Source organism: Pituophis catenifer, unplaced genomic scaffold (genome assembly GCF_029215685.1).
Source record: "Pituophis catenifer annectens isolate HBS135680 unplaced genomic scaffold, rPitCat1.0.hap2 SCAF_2, whole genome shotgun sequence".
Taxonomy (NCBI): Eukaryota; Metazoa; Chordata; class Lepidosauria; order Squamata; family Colubridae; genus Pituophis; species Pituophis catenifer.
In genome coordinates, this window is record NW_027256882.1 from 115,158,316 (window position 1) to 115,186,268 (window position 27,953).

The window sequence follows — 27,953 nt, forward strand, 5'->3', positions numbered from 1 at the left end:
TAAGGCAGGATTTTTAAAAAAGTTTTTTATAAAAATGTCAAATCAATGCATGAACAGTGTGGTACCTGGCTGCCATACATTCTAATACAAATAAAACTAACCAAGTTAATCATAATCATTGCATTCAATCCGCTTATGTATTTCTAATAATAATACACACTTGCATTAAGTTATGTTCTATCATTGTTCAATTATTCCACGTTTTCTCTTGTTATTACTTTCATTTTATGATATAAAAATGTATACACTAATATTCCCCTTTCTCTTGTTCCTATCACTTATTCTAACTTTTGATCATATCACCCTTTATTAAAAGACTTTTTCTTTCTTTCCTATCTAATTTCTAATCATATCACCTATCTAAAAACAAAAAGGGGGGGAGAAAAAAGGAAGAGAGAGAGAGAGAAAAGGAAAAGCAACTCAGAACAACAAAAAAGAAAAATCATCCATCCAACCTGTCTTGCCCGCTTCAATACTTTAATTGCTTTGCTTTAAAGGAAAGATAGGAAAAAAGAAAATCAAATCTGAACAACAAAAAAAAGGGGGAAAACGCATCTATCCATCATTTCATAAGACAGGATTGACTGAGCCCTCTGAAGCCCAGTCTTTTATTTTCTCATACAGAAGCCTCCCATAAGGAAATGATTTGGAATTGACCGCTAGGAGAAGACAGGCCTTAGCCGGTGTTCTCCCTTAGAATATTTATCTTGCAATCCCAGTAGAAGAACTCTTGGTCTTATACTGAGTTTGAAGACAAACCTTTTGCCTTCTCATATGTGCAAGTCTGAAGAAGACGAAAATAAGCAGGCCTTTCCAGCATCTTGAAGAGGCCCATCAGGGAAAGATGAATCTTGGCACAAGTAGGGGAAGTGGTGATATAATCCCTTTTAAAAATATACTTGCAAGCAAATGCCAGAAAACTTGCAAATACATTTAAAGATTTTGATAATTAAATAAGTTGCAGGGGTGGGGAAGAATAAGAACCTTCTTTGTCCAAATTTAATAAATCTGTATGCCAAATGCTAATTTTCAAAACCTGAAGAGGTTTGTTTCTGAAGAGTAATGACCAAGGATTTTATATAAACTGTGCTGAACTCTGTTGAAGGTGAAATGAAGGGAAATAGTGAATATTCTTAGAAGAGTTCTTCCCTTTCCTGTTTTCTTCCTGCCTCAGTTTCTCTCAGCAAGATAGAAAAGACAAGTGAGTTAAAATATAAACATTGCAATTTGAATCAGATCTAATTTTTCTACAGCCCTGAACAGAATTATGCGTAAGCCCTTCTTCTTCATTCTAAATAACCATTCTCAATGCAATCATTATTTCAATATTTGCTCTTTAGTTTTATATTTGACTATATAAGCTGTTTGTATCTGCCCCTGTAAACGGATATTATTGGCAAAACATGGCCTGGTTTAAAAAAAAACTACCATGTAAATTCTGAAGCTTTTCAGGTAGTGTGTGGCTGAAATTTTGATCAGAAGATGTCAACAGTCTTATATTAATGAATGTGACCTAAGTGATAGAATTAGAACAAACTTATGTTGCTTACTTAGAATGTGTTCCAAAGAATACAAGTGGTCTGTTAGGTCAATTTGAAGCACTGTTAAGTCAATCTCAAGTAGATGGAACATTTCTTCACTGTAAATATCCTTTGTAGTACTCTTCTCTTCCTATTCATTTAAAGAATGATATGTTCTCCCATGTCATAACAATGACTGTGGGCGGTACAAGATTAAAACAATAATTACAGCATCTGCATATAACCCATAATGCCCATGATTAAAACAAATCAACAACAATAACAACACCAAAAACCAAACAGAAAAGCCATATGGACAAAAGAGCTCACCTGATCACTTGGCCCCAAAACTGGACGAAATAGGCAGGTCTTCAAAGCCTTCAAAAAGTAAATAAGAACAAAGCCATCTGGATTTCTGAAGAGGTTGTATTCCACAGAGAAGGCACAACTCCTGGTTCAACAAGATAACATACATCACTGTTCTGAGTCAGCTACAGCTTCCAAATGCTTTTAAAGGGCAGTCCAGGCAGGTGCATTGTAGTGATCAAAACAGGAGGTTACTACAACATGAGCTACTATGAAAAAGGCTTCCTAGCTCAGGAACACAACTATGCAGTTGGTATAGAAGCAGTTATGATGTTGGACTAGGAGCCAGAACACCCTGGTTTTCTTGTCTGTCTACAATCATTCACTGGGTGACTTTGGGCCAGTCACGTGCTCTTATTTCAGGGGTCAGCAATCTTGGCTCTGGAGCTGCATGTGGCTCTTTTATCCCTCTGCTGCAGCTCTGCTGCAGCTCCCTGTCCCTGGTCAGCTCCATAATTGATAGGTTAGGGCAGGTAGAGGAAAAAGGGCGCTGCGGTAGGAGGAGTCTCTATGATGGAGGAACTGGATTTACGGTCAGTTCCAGAATTTAATGGGGGGCTTCCGGTTAGGACCTTTATGGCTCTGAGTATTTAAGGTTGCCGACCCCTGTCTTAGTTCATTCTTCCTTACAGGCTTGTTGTGAGGAGGAAAGAGTTCTAAATGACAGGCAGGCTATAACTCAAATAAATAAATAAAATCTCGAAGCCAACTTTTTTTAAAACTACTTTTATTGTTGTTTGTAATCCTATAAGGGTTATAGTGCATAAGATTTAAACTATAAATATTTTAAATAATAAACAAAATGAAGCCCATTGGGCAAGGTGTAATGATGTATGTTCTTAGGGATGGGGCAATCTTTGCTACTCAAGGCAGCATATACATTTTTTTCTAAGCAGAAAAAGACCCTTGAAGATGCATTCATGCAAACGCCAAGTACTTCTGAAAGAAAAACAGTGCTTGGAATGTGAAAAAAAAACCCAGAAGTTTCAACCTCCCTGTCTCTACCATAGTTTTAGGAATTGTTTTGCTTTGCGTGATAGTATGATTTCCTCTTTTACAGAGATAGTTTCTGCTTGTGTAAGAAAGAACTACCTCTTATTATTTTGAGCTGAAGATGTTACTCATCTGTCTTGTGACCCATTGTTTTATTATTATTATTCATATTCAGTAGGGAAATGCAGCCTTTCCCTACTGAATTTGAATAATGAATCCTTCAAATTTTCTGGACTATCATTTCAACTATTAAAAAAAAAAAGCAAAAACATTGAAACAAGCTTTGTATCACTTTAGCTGACTTATTCTCATCCTCTTCTTCTCTTTTCATCTACATGTTTCCTTCTTCCCACACACTTGAAATCTTGTTCACAGCCTCTAAATGCTCAAAAGCACATTCTGGGAGCATGCAATGGACCCACAAAGAAAAGTGGCATTAACTATCACTTTTTAGTTTAATAACACTTGTTTTAGACTGGCTTTCTCTTTCTCCTTCTCCTGACAAGTAGAATTTTGATTAACAATTGGTTCAGGAACCTTTGTTCTGGCAGGAATGGAGCCTCATTTGGCTCTAACTTTTACTTCTCTTGCCAAATCATGAGATTCTGCAGACTTCAGAATGCTATAACACTGAAATTAAACAAAAGGAAGATAAATTGCTACCACTAAGTAAACAGGTAGATTCTGCTTTACACTGTATTATTAGCAAAACTTTATTCAATATGAACTTGATGGAAGCTTAGTTAGTTTCAGGATAGAGCTGGAACAACCAAGGAAGTGTTAGAAACAGTAGAGAAAGGTAGGACTTGCTGTTTTTATAGTTCATTTGGAAATACATTGAGAGCATGATTTCATTTTTAGGGTGCTCCAGTGCCAATGGATGAGAGAAGAGAAAACCAAGTTCATAAATTGCACTTAAATTACAACATGATTTGTTTATTTTGGGCTTAGTGTGATGAGCAAAACCATCCAATATTTCATATTATTTGTAAACTATTTTACAGAGATTTCCTTCCTTGACAGGATCTTTCACATGATGCTAAGCCAAAAGCAAACAACTCATAATATCCTTAATATGTTTCATGTACAAGAAACGTTTTTCCAAGAAGGCAGCAATAGAGAGATAAAGTTTACCTTTATTTGTAAAATTCATGTCTCTTAATAGTATCAAGTCTGGGTAGCTTTGTTGCATCCAGAACTTTTTAATGGATCACAAGTTTGACATAGTTCTTCCCATTTTTCTCTCTATTTTGCTCTCACTTCCTATAAAGAAACTTCCTGTTTAAAATACTGACATATGTCTACTCTTAGAGATCATGAACATGGTCAAAGATAGCTACAGTCTCCCTAAACATTGGCTGGGGTCCAAAGGACTGATTCAGCTCATGCAAGGAGTTTACAATAGACAAAAAGAGAGTTTCCTCCTTTTTTTTCTCAGCCTCTGATGCCACACATCAAATTACATTTCACTCGCCTTTTTAAAACTAGGTGCCCAACTAATATTGCTATCTTAAGACAACCACATTTCCAAATATTCATGAAAACTGATGGGTAAACAAAGTAGTAACACATCGCAATATTAGCCTGACGTTCAATTTTGGCATCTGATTGTTGTCTTTTTGCTGAAAGAATTAGAATAGAATAACAGAGTTGGAAGGGACCTTGGAGGTCTTCTAGTCCAACCTCCTGCTTAGGCAGGAAATCCTATACCACTTTAGACAAATGGTTATCCAACAATTTCTTAAAAACTTCGTGTTGGAGCATTCACAACTTCTGCAGGCAAGTTGTTCCACTGATTAATTGTTCTATTCTTTTTTTTAAATCCTTTTTAGTAGCTTTGAGGATATAACCCATCTTATAAAACAATACTTTGAAGATTTGTGGACATTTTTGGAAATTTATCTGACAATCTGTGATATTTGGTGTCCAGATCTGACACACTAAATCTGAAGCATGCTAGTGTGTATTAGCACCAAAAATGAAGCTTACATTTTTCTTCTAATTCAGTATGGGTGAGAGGAATATCATCCTTTACTCTTAAATGATTAAGAAGATCAGACAAATCTTAAATGATGGATGGATGATTTATTTCAAGAATTGTAAATGGGCAGGTGGGCTGGCATTGGTGATCTGAGAATCTGTTTGGTTTTTCAGGGGCCTTGCTCCCCAACTTTCTGGTTTTGAGACCCCATTTCTGAAGTTGGGCTCACTGGGTCAGTTGGGATTGTTGCTACCATACAAGCCTCCTTGCAATGTGGCAATTTCCCTACCTGACCTACTGGAGGCCATTTCAGGCTGGGGGACTTCAATCTGCCATCCATGAGTTTGGCCTCAGAAGCAGCCCAAGTGGCTACCATGGGCCTATCCCAAATCAGCTCAGGCCCAACTAAGCGGTGGTCACCTGCCAGATATGATCTTACTTGTTGGTGCAATGGCAAGATGATCTGTTGGGGGATCTGTCATTATTTACCCTGTTATGGTCACATCATGGTTTCCTTGAGATGCTATTATGTCCTCCTCCTCTGCAGAGAAGCTAGATCCATTTAAGCAACTGATGGACCAAATGTAGTTTTCTTGGTCAGGTTTTTCAGAAGTGGTTTACCATTGCTTCTTTCTTAGAGCAGACGGTGACTGGTTCAAGGTCACCTATTTGTTTATTTATTTATTATATTTTATTTATTACTTTATAAGTAACTCAAGGTGGTAAACATTCCTAATACTCTTTTCTCCTCCTACTTTCCCCACAAAACAACCCTGTGAGGTGGGTTGGTCTGAAAGAAAGTGATTGGCCTAAGGCAGGACTAGAACTCATAATATCCTGATTTCTAGGCCAATTCCTTAATCACTACACCAAACTGGGTGTCCTAAAATCTGCTTTACTTAAAGCAGATAAGTGGCACTAAAGAATTGTTGTGTCCATATTTTTCCACTTAAAAATAATTTTACAATTCTTTTTGCTATAATAATTTGCTACTCTATCTTGATCCTGAAGTATTGAAATTCTAATGGACTCTGTTTCATTTAATCAGTGCCATCATTCTGCTAAGCCATTTATTTCTCCTATCCTTGGTGTTTGTAATGGAAAAAAGACAGTTATAATGATGTACGGAATGAAGAAATGTGATTCCCAATGCTTTCCCAATGTAGTTACCAAGAAACTATGTACATACATGAATTCTCTGGTGAGCATTTAAGCACAGTATGGCCTGTTTAAAAGCAAAACTGTTTACTGCAATTTAGAACTGTTTACCAAACATAGCATGATCTTGCCCAAAAACACTGGCAAAAGTTGTCGTTTGCTTGCTTGACTGCCTATAAGAAAAATAAAACAAACCAACAAAATAAAGACTCCAGCCACTATCAAATGAATTTGAGGAGGTTTAGTGTTTTAAAAAATCAATTCAATTCTTCCTCTATTTGTTTTGATTTCTATGGTTTCCCAGACTACAATTTGTGATTCTTAAGATAATAGGCCAGAGTTCAGAGAATGTTGCAAACTGTATTTTCTTGGGGCAAAGAGAGACATATGGAGGCAGTGAGAAATCCACCACCTCAAACCCCTTTGCTTTGGCAGTGGAAACCCAAATCTACTTTAATTTCAATTCAATCACCCTTGTCTTGCCATTGTTTTCAACAGAGAACAAACATGTCCTCTTCTACCTCCCCTCAATCTTCTCTTTGGCAAGCTAAAAATGCCCAACTTCTCAAGCCCCTTAGCTCTCCTTTGAACCCACCTCAGGATTTCAATATCTCTTCTCAAGTACTGGACCCCAAACTGGAAACAATAAAAGGAAGCCCCACTGGGACACAGAATAATGGAACGATTATCTTCCATAATCTAGATGCAGATTTTCTATTAATGGCAGATCAAGATTATATCGGATTTTTTAGCTGTTGCTTCACAGTGATTGTTTATGGTCAACTGACTTCTTATGTAGATTGCTGCTGCCAAGCCAGATCTCTTCAATCCTGTGCCTATGAGTTTTATTTTCCTACCCCCACTATGTAGGGACTTTATATGTGTCATCGCTAAATATTGTATTGTTGGCTGTGGCCCAATGTACAAATCTGTCAAGGAGGTTTTAAATAATGAATTGTTGATTATTATTTATTATTATTTATAGTTGGGTACACAGGCAGCCAGGCATTTAGCCTAGATTTTACATTTTTATCCACCAATTAAGTCCCTCCCAAGGACCTGAGATTGTCAGATGTCATTGTGAGGGTCCTCTCTGTGGTCTTTGAGCTTGGTTGTTTTCTTGCAAGTGCTTGATTACCCAAATTAGGTAGCATCCTCAGTGCTCCCAGTTATTGTTGTTTCATAGTGATGAAGGTATAATTGCAAGATGTAAGCTGTTTGAAGTAAAGCTACCTTTTGGAATTGATTGACAGTGATTTTGTCAGTCCTGATGTTGTTCAAGTAAGGCTCCCAATGTTTTGGAATTGCATGCAAATTATTATTATTAGAACAATCTTTGCTTTATCTGCCACTTATATTTACAAGTACAGTAGAACCTCTGGTCACGAAAGCTTCTGACCACGACCAAATCAGGTTCTAACCAAAAATTTCACAATTTTTTTTCGCAGCCGATTTCCCCTTCAGCACCAAATTTCCAAAATTAGGTTCAGGTCACGACCAAATCGGTTTGCGACCAAAGTTATGGAACGAATTATGGTCATGACCAGAGGTTCTACTGTATTTGTATTTTGTGATTTTATCCAGCTCGTTCTCTTCTCTTCTACTGTGCCCAGGTAGTGCAATGCCCACTAACCAATATTTGTTGTCTTTTTTATTTATTCTTATTTCATTTGAAGGAAGATCTCTTAGTTGAGTTTTTTTACCATTACTTAATTTAGTTCTAGAATAGAATTTGGTTTCCTGTCAGCATTACAATCTCTGCAGAAGTTGTTATATCGGTTCATTTTATGGTATATTCCACTAATTTGCTATAAACCCCCTCCCCCAAGGAATTTACAAGTTAGCTTTAAAAATGACATATGTAGATAATAAAACCAAAATCATTTACAAAAGAGCTGAAAGCAAAAACCAAGAGCATTCGATCTATTAGTAGCAGCAGCAGAAACAAAATTCAATCCAAATGTCAATTGAATAAAAATATCATATCCCTAAAGGGATGAACAATCACATGTTGTTTTATTATAGCTCCTGTTACCCCAGATCATTGATGATACAAACTGAGACTGATGAAAATTGGAATATCTGATATTCATAAACTTGAAAATATCACTAAAGTTGTCTGGTGTAATGAATTGCCAATGCAAAAAATTGAGTCCCATAGCATCCATAGACTATTGTAAAATTATAACAAAGATATACTGCCCAAGATAGTCTGTTTTGCCATCAAACAGCTCCTATTGTTGCATTATTTTTCCTAATATATAGCACATAATGCTTTTCTTGAAATCCCCTTGTTAGAACAGCAAAATCCCACTCCCCCTGCAAAAAATTCAGGGGTTGCTTTTCTGGGAAAGCTAAAAAAGAAATAGCAAAAATTTACTTGGTGAAAAATATCCTGCAACCTTGGTGCCACTACTGAAAAACTGACATTAACTGTGCCTCAGAAACAGAGGAAAATAAATCAGTGCTTCAGCTGATAATTCTACAATAAAATTATGCACGATTTTATAGCTAAGTTGCATATAGATCTGGAGGGAGTGCTGTTTTGCCTAATTTGTGGGCTATTTCTGGGTGCTGCTGGCCATGGCACTGGTACCATTTCCTTTCAGCACTAATCAAGGACAAAGCTAGCTTGTTATCAGTCCTTCTCTACCACTTCACCATATGCTCCTCTTGTGCAGTAATGATCTGTCATGCAAGCTAATTCTGGACTCAGGTTTAGTGCTTTTTTAGAAAATGCTAGATGTGCATTGAGAAATAGCCTGACAAGTCACAGGTGCAAAACATCTCCACATCTTTGAACTGTTATTAGGGCAACTTGATAGGTAATTAAACTAGCTAGAAACCAAAGTGAAATACAATATATAGTTATTCATATTTTGTACCCATAACTATCTGGTATGAAGTAGGTTGAATACAGAAGTAATAGCACTAGCAATAACACTTACACTTATATGCCTCCTCTCAGTGCTTTACAGCCCTTTTTAAGTGGTTTACAGAGTCAGCATATTGCCCCCAACAGTCTGGGTCCTCATTTTATTGACCTGGGAAGGATGGAAGACTGAGCCAACTTTGAGTTGCTTAGAATTGAACTCGTGGAATGAGCACTGAGTTAGCCTGCAGTACTACATTCTAACCACTGCGCCACCACAGCTCTTTTGAGTAGACCAAAGTCACCCAGACTTTGGGTGGATAGATTAATCGAAATTTGAACCTGGATTTCTTCAGTTTAGCATCCTAAACTTTGTTGGTATGTTGGACAGATCATGAGGCTGGGAATGTTCTGCCATTTCCCTTAAGATCAGAAGGGAAAAAAGAAAGAAATGGTGAAAAGAATATTTGCTTGAAGGTAAGGAGCTTAAAGGAAAGAAGAAAATGAACTGTTGGAATGGTCTTTCCATGAAAGTGTTAGTGTAAGCCACCAAAATAATGCCAAATTTTTGAGGATAAATATTTTTGTGGGTATAATAAACATTAATTAGCTGAAGAGATCAATTTACTGGTAACTAGTCTATCATCACCATTGGATTCTGGATAGCATCTTGGAGTCACGTAGAAGGATGGCAGGGGCGTGATGGCTCAGCATGGGGGAAAGTCAAGGTTGAAGCTGGATGTGTTTAACAAGCACCCGATTCACTTAACAACTCGTCATAGCAAAAATGGTCACAAAATTGGGCACGACTCCTTTAACAACCACCTTCTTTAGTGACAGAAATTCTGGTCCCAGTTGTGTGGTTATAAATTGAGGACTACCTGTGTGATGTCTCTGCACTTTAACAGGCCTTTCGAAGGGATTCTTTTCTGTTAATGAACGAATCCTCCAAGTGCAGTCTTGATAAATTCCCGGATGTCTATATGTGTTAGACCAGAAAGAAGGAATTGCAATTGCCATGCTCTGCTGTCCATATGGACACATCTGGACACATCTGGATAGCCATGGTGAGAAACAGGATGCTGGCTCAGATAGGCTCTTTGGTCTCTCCCCAGGGCTGCTATTCTCACACATAAAAGAGCTGCAGAACAGTCAAGAGAACTGGAAAATGAGGAAGCTAGTTTTTCACATGGTGTTAAATCAGCAAACCCTGGAAGTGGTACAGAGTGCTGCCTGACATGTTATTGTGTGGTTGCCTAATGCTTTTTATTTGCACAGCAGAGCAATGACCATGTTTATAAAATGTGGCAGCTGAGATGCAAAGCTGTGCTCAGAGTTGAAGGAGGAGAAGGGGGGGGAAGAGACTCTATTGGGTTGCTATTTCCTTTTCAGCCTGACCCCAGATTGTTTGGAAGGAGTTTCCTCCTCCTCCTGATTCTCTCCCACCCCCACTTCCCCCCCCTCCACTCCCCAGTCTCTGAGGGGTGTTAACAAATTACATGCAGACTTTCTTCCAGAGCAACTTTTTCTTCTGTCTGATCTAAAAGGAGAAAGCTGACAGGACGGCACCGGCAATGATGGCAAACTTTTGCTTAGTTGGATCTTAATGGCTGGCTGTGTCCCTGTGGACTGAAGAGGGAGGATGGCATATCCAGAGAAGTCTCACTTGAGGAGATCCTTCAGTGAGCACATCAGGGTCTCTACCAACAAAGCCTGGGATCTCTTTTGGAAGAGTGCACGTGAAAAGCGTTTATCAGGTTAGTTGCCTGAGCTCTTATACTGATAAAGCTCCAATGCAAGACAAATTCTGCTTTGCTTAACAGATCTCTTGCATGCATCATTGCATGCATCATGTGGCCAAAACCTGATTGGGTTTTTTTTTGGGGGGGGGAAGCTTGGGTTCCCACATGACACCTAGGTGTTGCAGATTGTTTGGTCTCAAAGTACCTGCTGAGTATCAAAAGCTGCTGGGCATGGTCTCTTTTCTTATTAACATTGACACAAAGCAAGCTTCATGCGCTGAGATGTATCAAGTAAATATGCAGTACAGGACATGATGGCATATGGGATCTGGGTGGAACAGGGGATTTGCAAAATTACCCACTAGTTCTGTTCCCTAAATGCCACTTTGCAAATCTGGCAACTGTAAATAGCTACTATGTAAAGCCTAAGAACAAAGTGAAGACACTTGGAATAGTTTTATGTTAAATATCTATCTATCATCTATCTATCTATCTATCTATCTATCTATCTATCTATCTATCCATCCATTATGTATTTGCATTGATATATAATATTGTAGGCTTCTAGCATCAATCTAAATACATATGGAAAAAAACCGACAAATCCTAACTGGTGGTGTGATCGTGAGAAGATGGTTGTGTTGATACTCTGACACTCAGTGGGGAAATCTGGTACTACCAAGTAAATATTTGAGAAACGTATTCTAAATGAAGTACTGCTCCTAGAGAACACTGTTTCCGAGACATATTGGCTTTTTAGCCTGAGCTTTTGTAACTCTTACATATGGTTCTATTGGAAGGACATTCCAATCTTCAAAAGAAGAATTATGTTTCTGTGCTAACACTGGAAAAAGTGTTGAGCTTGTCCTAGCTTAAATGTCAGCTCTTGGTCCTTTCCAACTTTGCTGAGATGTAGGTATGTAATTTGGCAGCTTTGATGTTTACTTTCAGGTGGTTCCATTCAGTCTGAACAAGATTCTACTTCACAGGTAAGTGAAGCAGGACTATGTGTATGCCCATCTCTTCACTTAAGAGGGTCTCTTAGCTACTTCCCTTCTTGACATGACCGCTTTGCCACATTCAAGTGAACATAAAAACAAGTAGTAGGGCACTCATTTTTGATATTGTATATTCATTCCTCTAGAGTTTATTTATTCATTTGGGTCCTGGTTAGCATCTTTTAAGCAGAGGCTTGCATATAGTAAGAGGATAAGATTTTCGTGGTAATAATAAGGAGCTCAGAATGCAGTTCTAAGACAAAGAAGTCAGAGATTTAGAATGGATTAAAGCAGCAGAATGTTTATTCAACCTCTGTAACGCTAGAAGTTTATTCTGCTTTCTGGATCTGTTTTCTCTTTATCTGTCAAGGGAATGCCCTACGGGACTGTTCTTTTTGGGGGTAGGGCAGGACTCACAAATGGCAGGAAGAACAAACAAGGGTCACAGAAGATACAGTAACATTGAGAAATCCTTTATGTGGCCTTGAACTTTTTAGATTTGGTTGTACTCTGTAAAAACTTGGATAAAGATGAGGGCAGGAAAGTGAAAGTGAAAGCAATCAAGTGTTCTGTGGAAAAAATATAGACAACAATTCCTGTTGCCAGGACTCTGAAATTTGAGTCCCACACTGCACACATCTACTTGCATCAATAAAAATAAAAACACCTTAAAGCTCGGTTTTTTAAATAAGTGAATATCTTATATAGCAAAAACTCAAAAAAGGCCTATAATCCAGAATTCAGGGCCTTTCTCCACTTTCATCTAACAATGGCAAAAGCATTCCTTGCAGTGTCCTTTTTTCCCCCTGCCTAGTCCCTAGGATGCCACTGTTTCATTTTTATGTAATTAGTGAGACACGTTTACATTTCTGCAATGATAGCACTGTAACATTTCTCTTTAAAGCCAAGAGTATCCACCATCAGCCACAAGACATGTAAAATATGTTTACACTTTTGTCGGAGATGAGGTTGAATGCCAATAATAGGTTGGATCAGAAAGGTCATTTCATGTTTGGTCATTTCAGGACACAACTTTTGCCCTTTGCCCTCTGATTGCCCAGAAAACATCTGTTGTCATTCTGCTGTTATCTCCATAAAGGGTTGGGTAGAGTATTGTTGACTGATGGGCTTTTGGATCTGTGAAAGACAATAGCAGTTTATTTTTTTAATACTATGTTCCTATCTCTATCTCTCTATCTCTGTCTTTCTATCTATCTCTCTATCTATATTCTATCCAATGATCTGGAACAGAGGCAGTAGAGGGAAGCTAGGGATTGGCAGCAAATTAAAGCTGGTAACTCAGCAGTAGGGAAATTGAAACATCTCAAGTATTTGAAAAGGACTCATTTGGAGAGAGTACTGCTTGCCATTAGCTCAAAGAGAGAGAGAGAGAGAGAACTCACCCACTCTTCTGTAGAATCTGAGCAATTATTTCAAACAATAGCAAAATTTTAACTTTTTTTAAAAAAAAAAATTAGCTCACCAAAGCAAGAACACATGGCTGTAATTACACATGTGAATGGATCTGTCAAAACCAGTTGTACATAATATTTCCTTGCCTCATAGGAATTAAATTAGACATCAATATATAATAAAGATAGTTATTATTGCCAAACTGAATTCTTACCATCATTTATTTCTGCTTGATTTTTGTGGATGCTGCAGAACATAATGTTTTCTTCTCCCCAAGTTGTCTGCTGGTCAGCAATCTCCTTGTCTTTCACTAAGACGCTATGGGAGATTCCCAATACAAATGTGTTCAATACATTTATAAGAAAACAGTTCCCCTTAGTCATTTGAACATGACCAAGACAGAGATACAATTCTATTGGTAGTGATTTAGGACCAATGAATTTCTTTAACTACTATTCAGTATAAGTTAGAAAAGTGAATGGTTATTCTTATGGGGTGGTGATGAAACCTCTTACATTTCGAGAGATACTGTCTTCATCTTTCCACCCTCAAAACTTTCATAAAAGAAGGTATGCAGAGATGCAAGAATATATCTGTGGAAGGTCTGATGCAATGAAGAATGTTTTGATGCATGCCTCAGAAGACCTGACATGGCCATCTAGGGCTTAATGGAATTATACTTTTTCAGAACCTTGTACAGTCAGGCTTCTTAACAGCAGAAGACTAACATCCAAATGAATATTATCCATCAACATGGGAAGGTCACAGATGGATTCTTGTATGTGTTGTCTGCCTGAACAAAAGTAGTTTGTTCTGACTTTTTGGCTACGGTCAGCTTGTTTTCTGTCTTTCCAATGTTCTGAGGTCATCTTGAACCAAATAAATATGTAAAACAAAAGACTGAAAAGAGAATGCAAAAGAAGGACAAGTGCTTAAAATAAATGAACTCCATCACAGGAGTTTTTTCCCCATGAAATCTCAATTTCAATCAAAGTAAAACAGAAATAATGGCCTTTACTCAGTAACTTCATAACATTTTTCTTGTGCTCCAATTATATTATGAATTAAGCATGAAGCAATACCCAGAATAGCACACAGGAGGGTCTCTCTCAGCTGCAATTGATTTGAAGATTGAATTAATGCTGACACAGTGCCTCAAATTTCAGATGGCAATACACCTTTGCTTCAAGAAAGAGTGGGGAAAACCCCCCTCTTCTTTGATGGTAGGATGTACAGGTAATCTCTGCCATGACAACTGCAATTAATCTGATGTGAAGTAATCAGTTTTCTTCCACTAGTGGAAGAAATCAGAATTTTCAGATTGAAACTAAAGCATTCCTTTCATGAAAGAAATGAAAGCTTCAGGCATAATGACAGTAAATAATGGCTAACTTCCACACACTGGTTTTATAAATATTTTTCTTTTAAAGGGGTTTTATGGTTCGTTCACTTAGTGATGTAGCCATCATTTTATGTTCATCTCAGCTGGAAAGCAAGATGTTCTTACAGGTGTCCTACAGCTGGTATTTTTCCTGCTTTGAAAATGAAAGCCTGACTAAATACACATGGCGTTAAGCATATATCTGAGAAATGGAGCTTAATGCAGTCACTCCTACTTTACAGGAAAGGCAGCTCATTGATTAGAGAAGCGATCAAAGGATAAACAGTGACCTCACTTCCTTTTCCTTCAACTCAGGTAGAGGGAGGTCTTGCCAGAAAACCTCCAGGCACTTTCTCATGGCCGTTTTCTTCTTTCTAAGAGTGGACAGGAAATTGCTCCACCTCTTTCATTCTCTGTCTCATGGCAAGAGAGCAGACTAAGGACACTACTTGGTAAGAGAACATCAGCAGAATTCTAACATTGTGGGAGATGAGCTGTACTAGTCTTTGCCATCACAAAACATTAGAATATCAGCACTTAAGACAAGTTTTAATAAAAGGCATCAGTGAGTTGCGGTTCACAACAGCTTGTGTCTTAAAATAAAATTTTCCAGTTGTCATTTTCTTTTGTTCTCTCTTATAAATGGGAACTTAGCTCTGTGGCCTTGATCAACAGCAGGAGGTGCAACCTGTCCTCCTTTCCTGATGTCTACTAGCGTCATTTCCCAAACTAGTAACATCATCAGTCACTAGCACTGATGATGTTACATAATTTAGGTAATGAAACATCTCCAGAAGCATCAAGGACTCCCCATTTCAACCCTGAGCTACAAATATTTTTCTTTATTGATAACACAACTCTGCAATGATTTCATCTACCAGGCCAAGAAAGGTGTATGAAAGACTGCTGCAAAGTGAGAGAAAGTAAGGAAGTGGCTTTTTCATTATAATCCTATGGACTACATAAACCACATCCCTCCACAAAGGCTTAAGTATACAGGAATAGTTTTATTCTTTTTTTATTCAATGTTGCATGGTTGACATTTTCCATTATTTTAAAAGAAACATAATTTAAAAGCAGACATACTTCTTTCAAATGAGGTAAAAATGTGTCTAGAGGAAAAAAAGAGATGCGGCGGAGGGGGGAACAGGAATAGTTTCTTGTTCTTTTGTAATCCATCCTTCACTGGTACTCAAAATGGATATTGGGAGGAGCAAAGAGAATAAGAAAATAGGGACTCTCCTCTCCTCTCCTCTCCTCTCCTCACCTCCCGCCTCTCACCTTCCATCTCTGTCTTCTGTTTTTGCATCTAATATCTGGATAGTGAAGCAGAAAGGATTAGTTTTCCAAAGGAAGGACTTTTTACCAGCTTTGTCTTTTCTTCCTTATGCACATACACTGTCTAATAAGAAATCTGAAACATTTTGGCCCAATTTTTCCTATGAAGAGCTACTTTTGATGCTGCAGAAAGAGGAAGCAAGCAAGTGAGCAGATACTGGTGGCTGATCACAATTAGTCTTTGGACAACAGTATAAGCTTTATCATGCCTCCTACCTCGCTGATTAGCAAAGGTCAGAAGTAAAAGGAATTTGGACTGTTATTCACTTTTCTTGCATGCTGTGCTGAACCCTGACCATAGAATAACACAACTTTGATAGGTTTCAGAGAGTTCCTGTTTGTGGTGTTTTTCATTTTATTTATATCTATATATCAAATTTAGAAATTGTCCATCTCTCTCACAGAAAGACTCTGGGTGGAGCTCCTTCCCTTTGGTACTTTATAGGCAATACTTCAGACCAATTGGACAATTTTAAATGGCGGCCTTAATATTAATAATTTACATAGGTTTAAAGAAACCTAACTCCAACCAATTCTGGATGCTTTACATAACAAAAAAGCTAGGACAATAGAAAAGCCATACAAAACAAGGCAAAATCTTACAAGGCAAAATCTTGCAAATGCTCTCCTGCAACTCTGGGAGAATAGCCGTGTTTTCAGCACCTTTCAGAATATAATTATAGTAGAAACCACACAGATAATACAATTCCAGAGGGCAGGAAACATGATAGGCAAGGCTAGTATAGGTCTCCTGCGTGAGCAGGGGGTTGGATTAGATAACCTCCAAGATCCCTTCCAACTAAATTACTGTTACTTCCAAGAATCTAACTGAGAGGAATTGAAGGGTATCCAGTTTGCCAGATCTTATTGGACAAGGGGAAACAATCAGGGTTAGGTGATCCCTCAAGTAATCAGGTCCTATACTATTAACGGCTTCATAAGTAAGCCACAGTACCTTGCAATAGCTGTGGAAGCAATTGGCAACCAATGCAGCTCATAGTATCGTTTATACCATAGCAGTCCATTACTGCTCATGTCACTACATTCTGGAGCAGCTGGATCTTCCCAATGATTTTCAAGAGCAGCTCCAAGTATTGCAATATTCCATTTGAGAGATGACTAGAAGATAAGTAGACATATGAAGAACCTCTCGTTCCAGGAATGAGCACAACTGGATGAATCTATACAAAGGCTCCCTTGGCCATTTGCCCCCGAAGCAAGAATTGCGAGTCCAAGATGACACCCAGATAATAAGTTTATATTTAGATAGCTATATACTGTATCTCATCAAGAAATTTAAGCAAACACCCTTACAGTATTGGGCCACAAATACCTATTCTCTTTGGATTCTGGATTTTCAAAGTTTGCTAAAGTTGATTTCATGTTGGAATCCTCTTTATCGCAAGTAGTTCAAGGAGGATGGTTTTGATGCTATTATATTTACTGAACAAGGTTTAACACTCAAGAGCCATCACTGTATCACTGCACCTCCAAAATAATAATAATAACCATATTTGAGAGAGACAGTTTAGTACAGTGGTCAAAGTGCTGCCCTAGAAGCCAGGAACCTGTGAGTTCTAGTCCAGCCTTAGGTGAGAAAGCTGGCTGGGTGACTGTGGGCCAATCACTCTCTCTCAACCCAACCCACCTCATAGGATTGTTGTGGTGGGAAAAAATTGCTGCCGGGAGTTACTTATAAAGTAATAAAGGTTGGATAAAAAAATCTAGCAATAAAATAAATAATTATTCTCTGGAAGTGCATTTGGCTTTAGCTAGGCTCAAAAGAAAAACAGGTCAAGTTTGTTTCAAATTTCTTCTCATGTTGAATTCCATAGTGGAATCTTTAAAATCGCAGTGACCTATGACACATAGTGTGTTTTCTGTCTTTACAGACATGGAAAGTGCAAAGGCATTGTTTAGGAAAAGAAATGTGCAATAGGAAATATTAGGATAAAAGTGCATGGTTAGATTAATAAAGTGACAAATAGCATTTCTACAACACAATCAAATTCAGCTTTATATATACAAACACAACTGTGTTTTGTTTGCTGGTATAAACTTTGAGGCACAGTTAACTTTTTAAAATTTCCTACGTATATCCATTCCTAGTATTTGTTTCTATTTTGGATCATAAAACAAACTGCATACATACTTGTTCAGTACAAAGAGCACATTTGCAAAAGCAGTTACAATGTGCTGCAGAAGCCAACCCACTTTTTAAGTCGGTTTCCAGGGAACTGTTTAGGCATTTTCCATTTCAGTGGGTTAATGAATTATTGCTTAATCCAATCTTTTCTCACTGGAATGGCGCTCTCTCCGGGTACACATAGTCAAATGTTGCTCTTATGTATCCGACCCAATTCCCAGGATTTAGTTTGGGATTCTACCAGAAATTACCTCAGATGAAAATCCAGGCTATCATTTAATTTTCCTTCTAGGTATCATGCTGCATGCAGAGTAATACCTCACATGTACCGTGTTTCCCCGAAAATAAGACCCTGTATTATATTTTTTTGAACCCTGAAATAAGCACTTGGCCTTATTGCCATGCGCTCAAAAGCCCAATTGGGCTTATTATCAGGGGGTGTCTTATTTTGGAGAAAACAGGGTAATAAAAACATTTTCATCAAAACAGAGCAGAAATTCATGTGGCTGCTGCTCTTCCATTCTGAAGAGACAGGGAGTAATAGGATAGTATAGGAAGAGTAGGGACTGGGTACATAGGCTCAGAGACACTGATAGATACTGTTGTAGGAAATACTGCAGCAAACCAGCAATTTAAACTATTTATTGTCCGGCGGGGGAAGCCAGCATGAACAGTCCTCTAAAAGTTAGTTCTCACACTGTCAAAAGTAAACAACCTGATGGAAGATCAGGCTATTACCAAAATGAGGAACAGATGGAAACTGTATCTCTGGCCCAAAAAAGGATTTGCTTCTAACCCTTTACATGGACTGTGTGGGAGGAAGAAGTGCTAGAAATTTGACCATTGATTGCTAGACATACAGAGAGCATTTGATTCATAGCAGCTGCTGGAACCCTTTCGCAATGGCTTCATAGTTTTGCTGCAATAAATCTATTTCTCTGACCCTTCATGTCCTGAGAAATGCATTCTTGCAGTGTTTTGCCTTATTAGCGCAGAGAGCTCTAACAAGGCCTTAGCTAATACTTGCCTTCTGTTGCAAGCTAACCAAATCACAAACAGCCGCTGTGCATGCAATAAGGCTTTTTAATGCTTGTAAATTTAAATTTGGGGAAGATTTCTGCAGGTGACCTCTGATCTGTTGATAGCCCAGAGGCATCCTCTAAGCCACGGGTGTAAAATTTGTGGCGTCACATTGCCATCATGTGATGTCTTGAGACATTTTTTCCCTTTGCGGAGCTGGGTGGGTGTGACCTGAGCATGACACATTTGGCCCGTGGGCTGCCAGTTTGACACCCCTGTAAGCTAAGGAACGTACAGTACTTGATACCAGAAATATTATAAAATATGTATAACGAGCATATTTAAATTGATAGCTGTGCAGAATGTGATAATTTCCCATGCTTTTGTTAAATGTACACCATTCAGCTTAGTTGAGGAAGCTGTACTGCTGTCGGTTCTCACTGAATGATGGTTTTGAAAGATGCACACACCAAGATTTTTTTTTCTGTGTTGACTAAAGATCTCTCCCAGTATGTCATGTGTGTGCCAGAGGGGGGCAGCAAAGGAGCTGCAGGTACCTTTTTCTACTATTGAAAAGGGAGCTGAGATTGTCATCGTCTTTGGTGGAGAAAGTGATACTAACTTTTCTTGGAAGAGAAAACATGATACAACATTGGAAAGCTTCTGAAAAGCCACCCAAAGGCGGTGGTGTCTTGTCATATAAACAGCATAACTGCCATTTTCATCAGTATCCATGCAGCTTCTCGTGCCTGATTGTGTATTGCAAATTAGAACAAGTACGTTGTTCAGCATTTCCATCAATGCACACAGCAATTGCCTATGAAGTAGTTTGGTGCTCTTTTCTTTCTTTCTTTTTCTTTTTTTTTTGAATTCAGCCATGCCCTGCTTGTAAGGGATTTAAAGATATATACCCTGTTTCCCTCAAAATAAGACATCCCCTGGAAAAAAGCCCAATTGGGCTTTTGAGCGCATGGCAATAAGGCCAAGCGCTTATTTTAGGGTTCAAAAAAATATAAGACAGGGTCTTATTTTTGGGGAAACACGATAATACTGGTGGGAGGGGAAAAATATAATAGGGTGTGACTAAGGATATTAAAAGACAAACACCTGGGCAGCAATAAAATGTTATCCTTAGCCCTCCCTGCCAAATAACAGAAATTCAAGCGATGCTTTGTTTAACCCAACTTCTCTATTCTTCAGAAAAGGAACAATGGAAACTTGGCATTTTGGAATAAGTCCACGAAATAGCCAGTTCGGTATAGTGCTGTGATGGCAAACCTATGGCACGTGTGCCTGAAGTGGCACGCAGAGCCATGTCACTTGGCACATGTGGCGTTGCCCGTTCCTCTTCTGGGTTTCTGGTGTATATGGGCACATGATGATCAGTTGGCCTTTGTGCATGTGGCAGTGCTGGAAACCGGAAGAGTGCTCCCTTTTTGGCACTTGGTGCTGCCTGCACACGTGTGCTCTCTATGCCATCACTGGTATAGTGGTTAAGATACCAGGATAGAATCAGTAAATTGTGAATTCTACTTCCATTGGGTGTCTTTGGGGCACTTACACTTAGTCAAAACCACCTCATGGGATTTTTGTTTTGTAGGGAAAATAGAAGGAGGAGGAAGAATTATTATATTTGCTGCCTTGAGTTAGGAAGGAGGGAAAGAAGGAAGGAAGGAAGGAAGGAAGGAAGGAAGGAAGGAAGGAAGGAAGGAAGGAAGGAAGGAAGAAAAAAAAGAAAGAAATGTCACATCACCTAGTTGGAAAGAGACAGTTCCTCAGGATGACTTTCTAGAAGATTGAAAGACCCTTTGCCTCTTTTGCATTGATGTGAGTAGCCAGTTATTTTCCAGAAATGTGGATTTTTGTGTTTCAAAACTGTACAAGACTGAGGCATGTTTCTTAAAAACAGGTTGGCTGCATCCCATCCCTGTTTATATGTTAGCCTAGAGTCTTCTGCAGTGGCAAACTGCAAGACAACATTGATACCATTTTTGGTGGGGGGAAAATGAACAGAGAGCCAGTATTTTAAGCCTATTGTACGGTTAAGATATCTAGAAAAGTATGTGTATCAGAGGGAATCCTAAACTCATCTAAAGCTAGAGAAATTGTGAAACATCCTTACCTATTTTTCCAGTGAAGTAATTATATTGCTGCTCCATCTGCTCTGATTCTTGGTTGACAGAAATAAGCTTATTAGCTGCTGAAAAGTGCTTGTCACTCAAGAAGAAATATTATCCTTCTGTAGAATTCCTAGATTTTTAAAAAAAAAAATAACAAAAATATTTGGAATTCATTCAATATACTATTTTAAGCAGCCTGGACCTCCAGTAATAATTCAAAATGAATAAATATTTGTGACTTAGACTTCTAAAACACATTTACCTTCCAATTCTTCCAGGTTCTTCCCCAAGTCTGTGCATTTTTATAGAGACACTGGAATCTGTTGGTGGCATTACTTGACATATTCATTCTTTGTGTATGTGTGTGTCTGTATCTCTGAGTGAGTGTTGACTCCCCATGACTGCCTGGCAAGTCCTTAAGGTTTTCTTGACAAGATTACAGAAATAGTTGGCCAGTATCTCTTTCTTAGGGCAGTCTTCCCATTTCTAGCCTGGTGCCTTAATCACTACACCAAACCATTCTCTTCATTATCTCTGTATATATACTAATTTCTGGATGCCACTGCATTCTGGATATTTTGCACTACTTTCCAGGTTCTTTTCTCTCTCCCCTTAGGATTCAACTTAAAGTCCTCTGGTTGGCAAGGCAACTTCCAAACATTTCCTAATTCTTTTGAGGCAAAATCCAACTCTTGCCATGAGATCAGCATCTCAAAAATGTACAAAAATGTATCCCAGTAGCAAGGATTCCCATGGTCACCATCTGTATAACCAGTTATTTATTCTCAATTTTCTACCAATGTTCTTAAACAGAAAAGAGCTAAGAAGAAAACACTCCTCTGCCATCAGATCCATCTCTTCTGTTCTTTTTTGAATCACCAAAAGTAGTTGTTTTATTAAATGTCTTCAGACAGGGCAAAGCAAATGAACGAATTAGCAATGTTGTTAAGAGCCTTGATAGTACAGGGGTTTAGTGCACCCTGTTATTAACACAGCTGCCTGCAATTTCTGCTGGTTCGAATCTCTCCAAGGCTCAAGGTTGACTCAGCCTTCCATCCTTTCTAAGGTAGGTGAAATGAGGACCCAGTTTGTGGGGGCAATAAGCTGACTTTGTATAAAATATACAAAAGAATGAAGGCTATTGCTTAAAGCATTGTAAGCCGCCCTGAGTCTCCGGAGAAGGGCGGCATATAAATCAAATTAAAAAAAAAAATCAAACTAGTGAAAAGCCAAGAAAAGTGGTGGGATATATGCATTTATGTTAATTTTCATTCTTGCAAATGGATTATTCTTCAAATAACATTCAGGGCTTTTTGCTTTTGTGGAGAAATAAATCCAGCTGTGTTTCCATGTTCACAGAACATATAACAAAAATAACATTTATATTTATATTTATAAAAGGAAAAATATCTCCTGGGAATAGTAAGTACTTAATGCCTTTCTATCATAAACTCTTCCTTGCATGACCACATCTTAGCCTTGCACAAATTCTGATAAAAATAAGTCTGTTTGGAAGTAAATTAGCTGCTAAATTGGTGGTTATTTTTGTTATTTTTCCATGCTAAGTCGGAATGGGTTCAGGAATGGTGATTTGACTCAGGCCACCTACTGAGTTTCATGGCTGATGTATGAACTGGTTTGGAGCTGAATCTGGGCTTCCCAACTATAAAATCCTGTCTACTCTTCTACTGTTTATTCGAAAGATGTAAGATCTATTCACTACAAGATATATTATGTGTCCTTCTTGGAATCCTTTCTAGGTTATTATTCTTGTTTGTATGATTTAGAGAGAGGAGAGCTCTACTATATTCAAGATCTATTAAATTGCCTTACCAGAGTGGCAAAGTGCCTTTATCTTGTTATTGCTGGAAAAGAAAGGCATTAAGAGGTATTCTTTTCCTTCTAGCAATGTGTTGATGCAGGTTGCAGTTTCTAAAACTAGTTCAAAAAATCAAGATAATGATCAGCGATTTGTGGTATATATGCTAAACTGTGAATCTGTGAACCTGAGCATCACAGTGTTATTGATTGGTTGATTATGCGCCATCAAATCTTTTTTGACATTTAGCATTATTACAAAGCAATACTTTCTAGAATAATTATATATTATTTAGATTTCTAAGGCCACTCAAAATTGCAGTTGAATTGAACAGCCTTGGAAATCTAAATTATAAGTTAGCTAGCCCACAGATGAATGCTTCTCAGCTTCAGTGACTTAATTCGAAATGAAATAAACTTTCCTTTATTTATAGTATTCTGGCTACTTATGAAGTTCTGGCTTCATCCACTCTGCAGATAAAAAAAAAAGTATAGGATGTGATCCAAATATTTCTAAACCTCTGTAATAGAAATGCAATATAAATACACATTAAGGTTAAGGCGGAAGGGTTGAATGAGAATTCTTTACCAGGAATTATTCAGTGTAAGTCATATTTAAGAATTAGAGATGAGCTCACCTCCATCCTACTCACTCTGCAAAATACAAATGTATTTGTCAGATTAAAAAAATAGATTTATTTTATTAAAATACATGTAGGTTATGTAGTATCATAGGAGTTCCAAATCACCAAGTGTTAATTGACATTTGAATGTTCTCAACATTTGAATCTACTTGAAGAGTCCCAAGAGAGAGAATTGCTCTGGTAAAGTACAAGTGTTCAGGTAGAATACATGATATTGTAGGTATGCAAATAGACTATCTCTCTTGTGTTTATATCAAAAGATTTCTTGAAGATATGTTGATGTTCTCTCAAAAAGGATGTCAGGGTTTCTGGGAGGATTTGCACTAAGGATAATTCTTAAGTAGATAGCTTTCTGTTTAACTTGGAGAGCAAACAATATGTACCTTTCACAAATATGTCAAATAAAATGATCATTGCCAATGTTTCAGTAGTTCTTTTTTTAAAAAAAAATGGGTAAATCATTTCTTCTTCTTCTTTTATTAGCTTATAATATAACATACAAAAATACAAAAGAAAATAGTGGGAAAATAAGACAGGGAGAAGAGAAGAGGAAAGTGTAGGGCAAAGGCAAAAAAGAAATAAAAGAGATAGACTTTCGACTCCCTTTGGTGCAGTAGAATAAGATAATAGCATCAAAATTCAACTTTTACATAATAATGTAAACTAACCGTTTCTATAACAACAAACCTATCTAATCAGTAAAATCTAAAATCAAAGTTTCACTTTTTTTCCACCCTCAAGCACAAAGTCCAGAAGCGGTTTCCAAGTAGAAACAAAAGTAATTGTGTTTTTTCTTTGATCAAAACAGTGAATTTAGCTATCTCTGTTAACTCCATCAACTTTTGCAGCCATTCATTCATTATGGGAATCAAAGTGTCCCCCATTTTTGTGCATAAAGTAATCTTGCTGCCGTCAAAAAAATCATGGGCAAATTATTACAGATGTATTTAAAATCTAACCAATAATAATACTATGATATTCTGAAGAATATCATAGATTCTTTCCTTGCTTTCATTCGGTTTTCATGTGGGGGGGGATAGGGTTCATGATTCCTGTAGTCATTGCCTCATAGCTCGTTACATCTCCCAAATTCCAGATGTTCCCAAATCCATACATTATGCAGCTCTGGTAGGGTAGGGAAATGGCAGTTCCTAGCAAGGTTTATAATTTTTTCTTGTATTTTAATGTAAAACTTGTATCAGCATCTTTTTGAAAAATATGTACTCCTATTAATCATACATGCAAACATTAATTATTAAATCAAAATAATTACAGATAAAATTAGCTTTTGGCACATTATAAAATTAGAGTGATTGATTCAGTTTGTATGGTCAATTAATCATCACATTTCTTGAGTTGGCATAAAGGGAGAATTAAAAACATCACATAACAATCCTCCGCCTCCTCCTCCTCCTCCATGGAATATAGAAACTTAAAACACATAATATACCACTGGGTTCACAAATCATCCTGGTCCAGGGTCAGCTGGAAGAACCAGGGCTTTAAGGCTTTCCTGAGGACCACGGAGTTGGATTTCAGAAGAAGTGATATTCCAGCAAACAGGAGCAGCAACAGAGAAGGATTTCTTTTTCATTGATCCTGTTCCTACCCCATTCATGGACAACCACTGAATACAGAAAATTGCTACTTGGACATAGGATGCATGAAAGGAAACCATATAGTTATATGTTTATAAAACTAAGAGTAAATGGAAGGAAGTAATGTATTTAAATAAAGTTAATCTTTATTTAGAGATTATAGATCAGTAGAGATTATAATCTCAGTGTAGGAATTGATATATTAATATGGGGAAATAATGGTATCAATTTAATTATAAATGAAATGCCTAAATTGGATATCAAAAAGGTCAAGTTTCTGTCACCTTTGGGGACGACTTGTGCAATATTTTGAATGAATGAGTTTTAGAGGAAAATGTTATTAGGAATGAAATGAGGGAATTCTTTGAATAACCCAATAATTTATTTTTCTGAATCCCTTCATTTTATTCAATGAAATGAATTCCATTATTACATTGAATAATGAATACTAATGGTAACTGCTTAGCTTCCCATGCATGATTTAAATATAAGATTATTTATTTGTGCACATGGGAAGGAATCTAAAAGGATTATTGATGTGATCCATCATGATAAAAAATTGAAAGTATTAGTGAAAGGCACAAGAATAATGCAAGGATCCTAATGTGGCAGAGACCACTTTTATGACAGTGCCAAGAAAGAATCTTGAAAAAAAATGGACGCAGAAGGAAAAAGGAAGGGAAAAATTAGAGTAGCATGACTGTAGGAAGAAAAAAATACAAGTATTGTACACAACAGTATTAGCAGGTTAAATTAATTTTAACCTTCAAGTGAGATAAATTCAAGTGGACATAGAAGAAAATGATGTGGAAGTTTCTTGGAACAGTGTGGAAGGAATGATATTACAAAGTGCCAGAAAAGTGTAAGAGTAATGCTTAACAGAAGTATTAAAAAGAGGCTTGGTGGAATGTTGAAGTGTCAGAGGAAATGGATGAGGAAAGAAATGCAAATATACAATGAGAACAATTATTACAAAAAAATGAAATTAATCAAATTAGTGTGCAATGTAGATTGAGGGAGAAAGTTTTAAGAAATATAGTCAAAGAGAGCAAGGAACAGTTAAACAAGGTGGCAACATTTCAGACAAGTTTTAATGGAAATTTAAAATGCTGTTTTTGAAGAAGTGAGTGGATGACTTTAAGAATTAAAGTGATGACATTATTTGGATATTTGCATCTAACATCTTGGAAGATTGGACAGCTTTTATGAATAAAGGCCTGCATGTCACATTTGTTACCCATCTTTGGTGGATGTGTAAAAAAGTTAAGACAATTTTGGAAATTTTAGACTAATTCACAGGACCTTCAAGATTAATATACAATTGAAAGCAGAAGCTTTCCTTATGGGATTGATGGATACACATATAGGGGAAAAAATCATGGAACTTGGTTTTTATATATGAATAACTGCAGTGAGATTCTTATATGCACAAAACTGGAAAGATTTGGCATTGCTCACAATGGAAGAATGTTTGGTGAAGATGAATTTGCAGAGGTGGCTAAATTGATTTCCTTGATTAGAGAAAAGAGAGCATCTATATTTACTGCCAACCAGAAGCCTCTTAGAAACATTGAGTCATGAGAATAATGAAAGAAATTTTATTTGTTCTTTTTGCTTTTTGCTTTATATTAGTTCTTATTTGCTTTTATCTTCCCTTTAAAATTATATTTAAAAAATGAATAATTACCTCATCTTAATTTCTGAGCCTGCAATGAGATTTCATTGTAATTATTTCACCACTGACTACAGTACGGTACATACAAGTAAATATGACTTAAAAAATATTTTAGCAGCTAATTAGATTGCTGGATGTTTTACAGGCCAGTGACCATTTCCACCAGAGCTATAGATGAAAAGTGGGGATGCAATATAGAAATAGCACAAAACCCTGAAAGTTTATAAACACAACAAAACTATGAATCTATATTCTGCAGAGGAATAATGTGCAGCACGTTTACCATTTTGACAGGCCTGGATTTATTGCTGAAGCTGGCATCTAACTGAGAATCATCTGCCAGGTACAGGAACACAGAATGTTCAGGAGAATATGTCAAGTTTCTTCTTGTTTTGGAACAACCATGGAAACATCAAGTCTCTCTGGGCTAGAATATTCATAGCCTGTGTTGGAATTCAGAATACTTTAGAGTATTAACTCTGAAAAAAGAGGAGTCAATGCAAATTGAATGCAAATACTTGGCTACTGGATGGAATATTTAAAGTAGTCTCAAAAAATTACATTGTAAACATAATTAGACTTCTGATTAAATGTCATTCATCTTGCTTACCAAATCATCGGAAAAATTATAAATTTTTGTGAACCTGTGATTCCTTTCTTGCGTCCCTTAGAAACTTTTCAAGCCATCTTTGTAGAAGATGACCAGACTGAGTCCGAAAGAGGGGTCAAATGTGACATCAGTCATGAGTCCCTTCATGCCCACAAGAGGTCTAAGTCCAGCCCACCTTGAATTCCTTTCATAACTCCTGCTAATTTCCCTTGACCATTAGTAGTTCAGATTTTTGTAGAGAGCTGCAGCTTGCAATAAATCTTTATACTCATTTGAACTGCCTAAAATTCCTTATTTCCCCAGTGCTTGACAATCTTTGCTGAAAACAATAATTTTCTGCTATCTGGCTATGAAAATATTGCCTCATTTTTTTTTAAAAGTCATCCCACTGAAGGAACAAATCCCAATAATCTACTTTCTTAACCTCTATATGTAATGTTGTTTTTCCCTTCATTTCATCAGCTCATTTGTAATCTGTTAACTGTCCTGATTGGGTTCTGTTGAATATATTCCTTCCTTTGTGTTTTGTTAGGCCAGGTGACTTCAAGTGAGTTGAATGC

General features: G+C 37.3%; 1 protein-coding gene across 1 annotated transcript in view; it reads left to right on the top strand.

Moving 5' to 3' along the window:
- Positions 1 to 10,508: 10,508 nt before the first annotated feature.
- The window catches only part of LOC139309930 (rho GTPase-activating protein 7-like), an 84,132-nt gene continuing 66,687 nt past the window's right edge, over positions 10,509 to 27,953 (top strand). Inside the window, exon 1 of the mRNA XM_070934112.1 lies at positions 10,509 to 10,647. Coding sequence (XP_070790213.1) covers positions 10,533 to 10,647 — 115 coding nt within the window. The 5' untranslated portion in view covers positions 10,509 to 10,532. The remainder of the gene's footprint in view (positions 10,648 to 27,953) is intronic.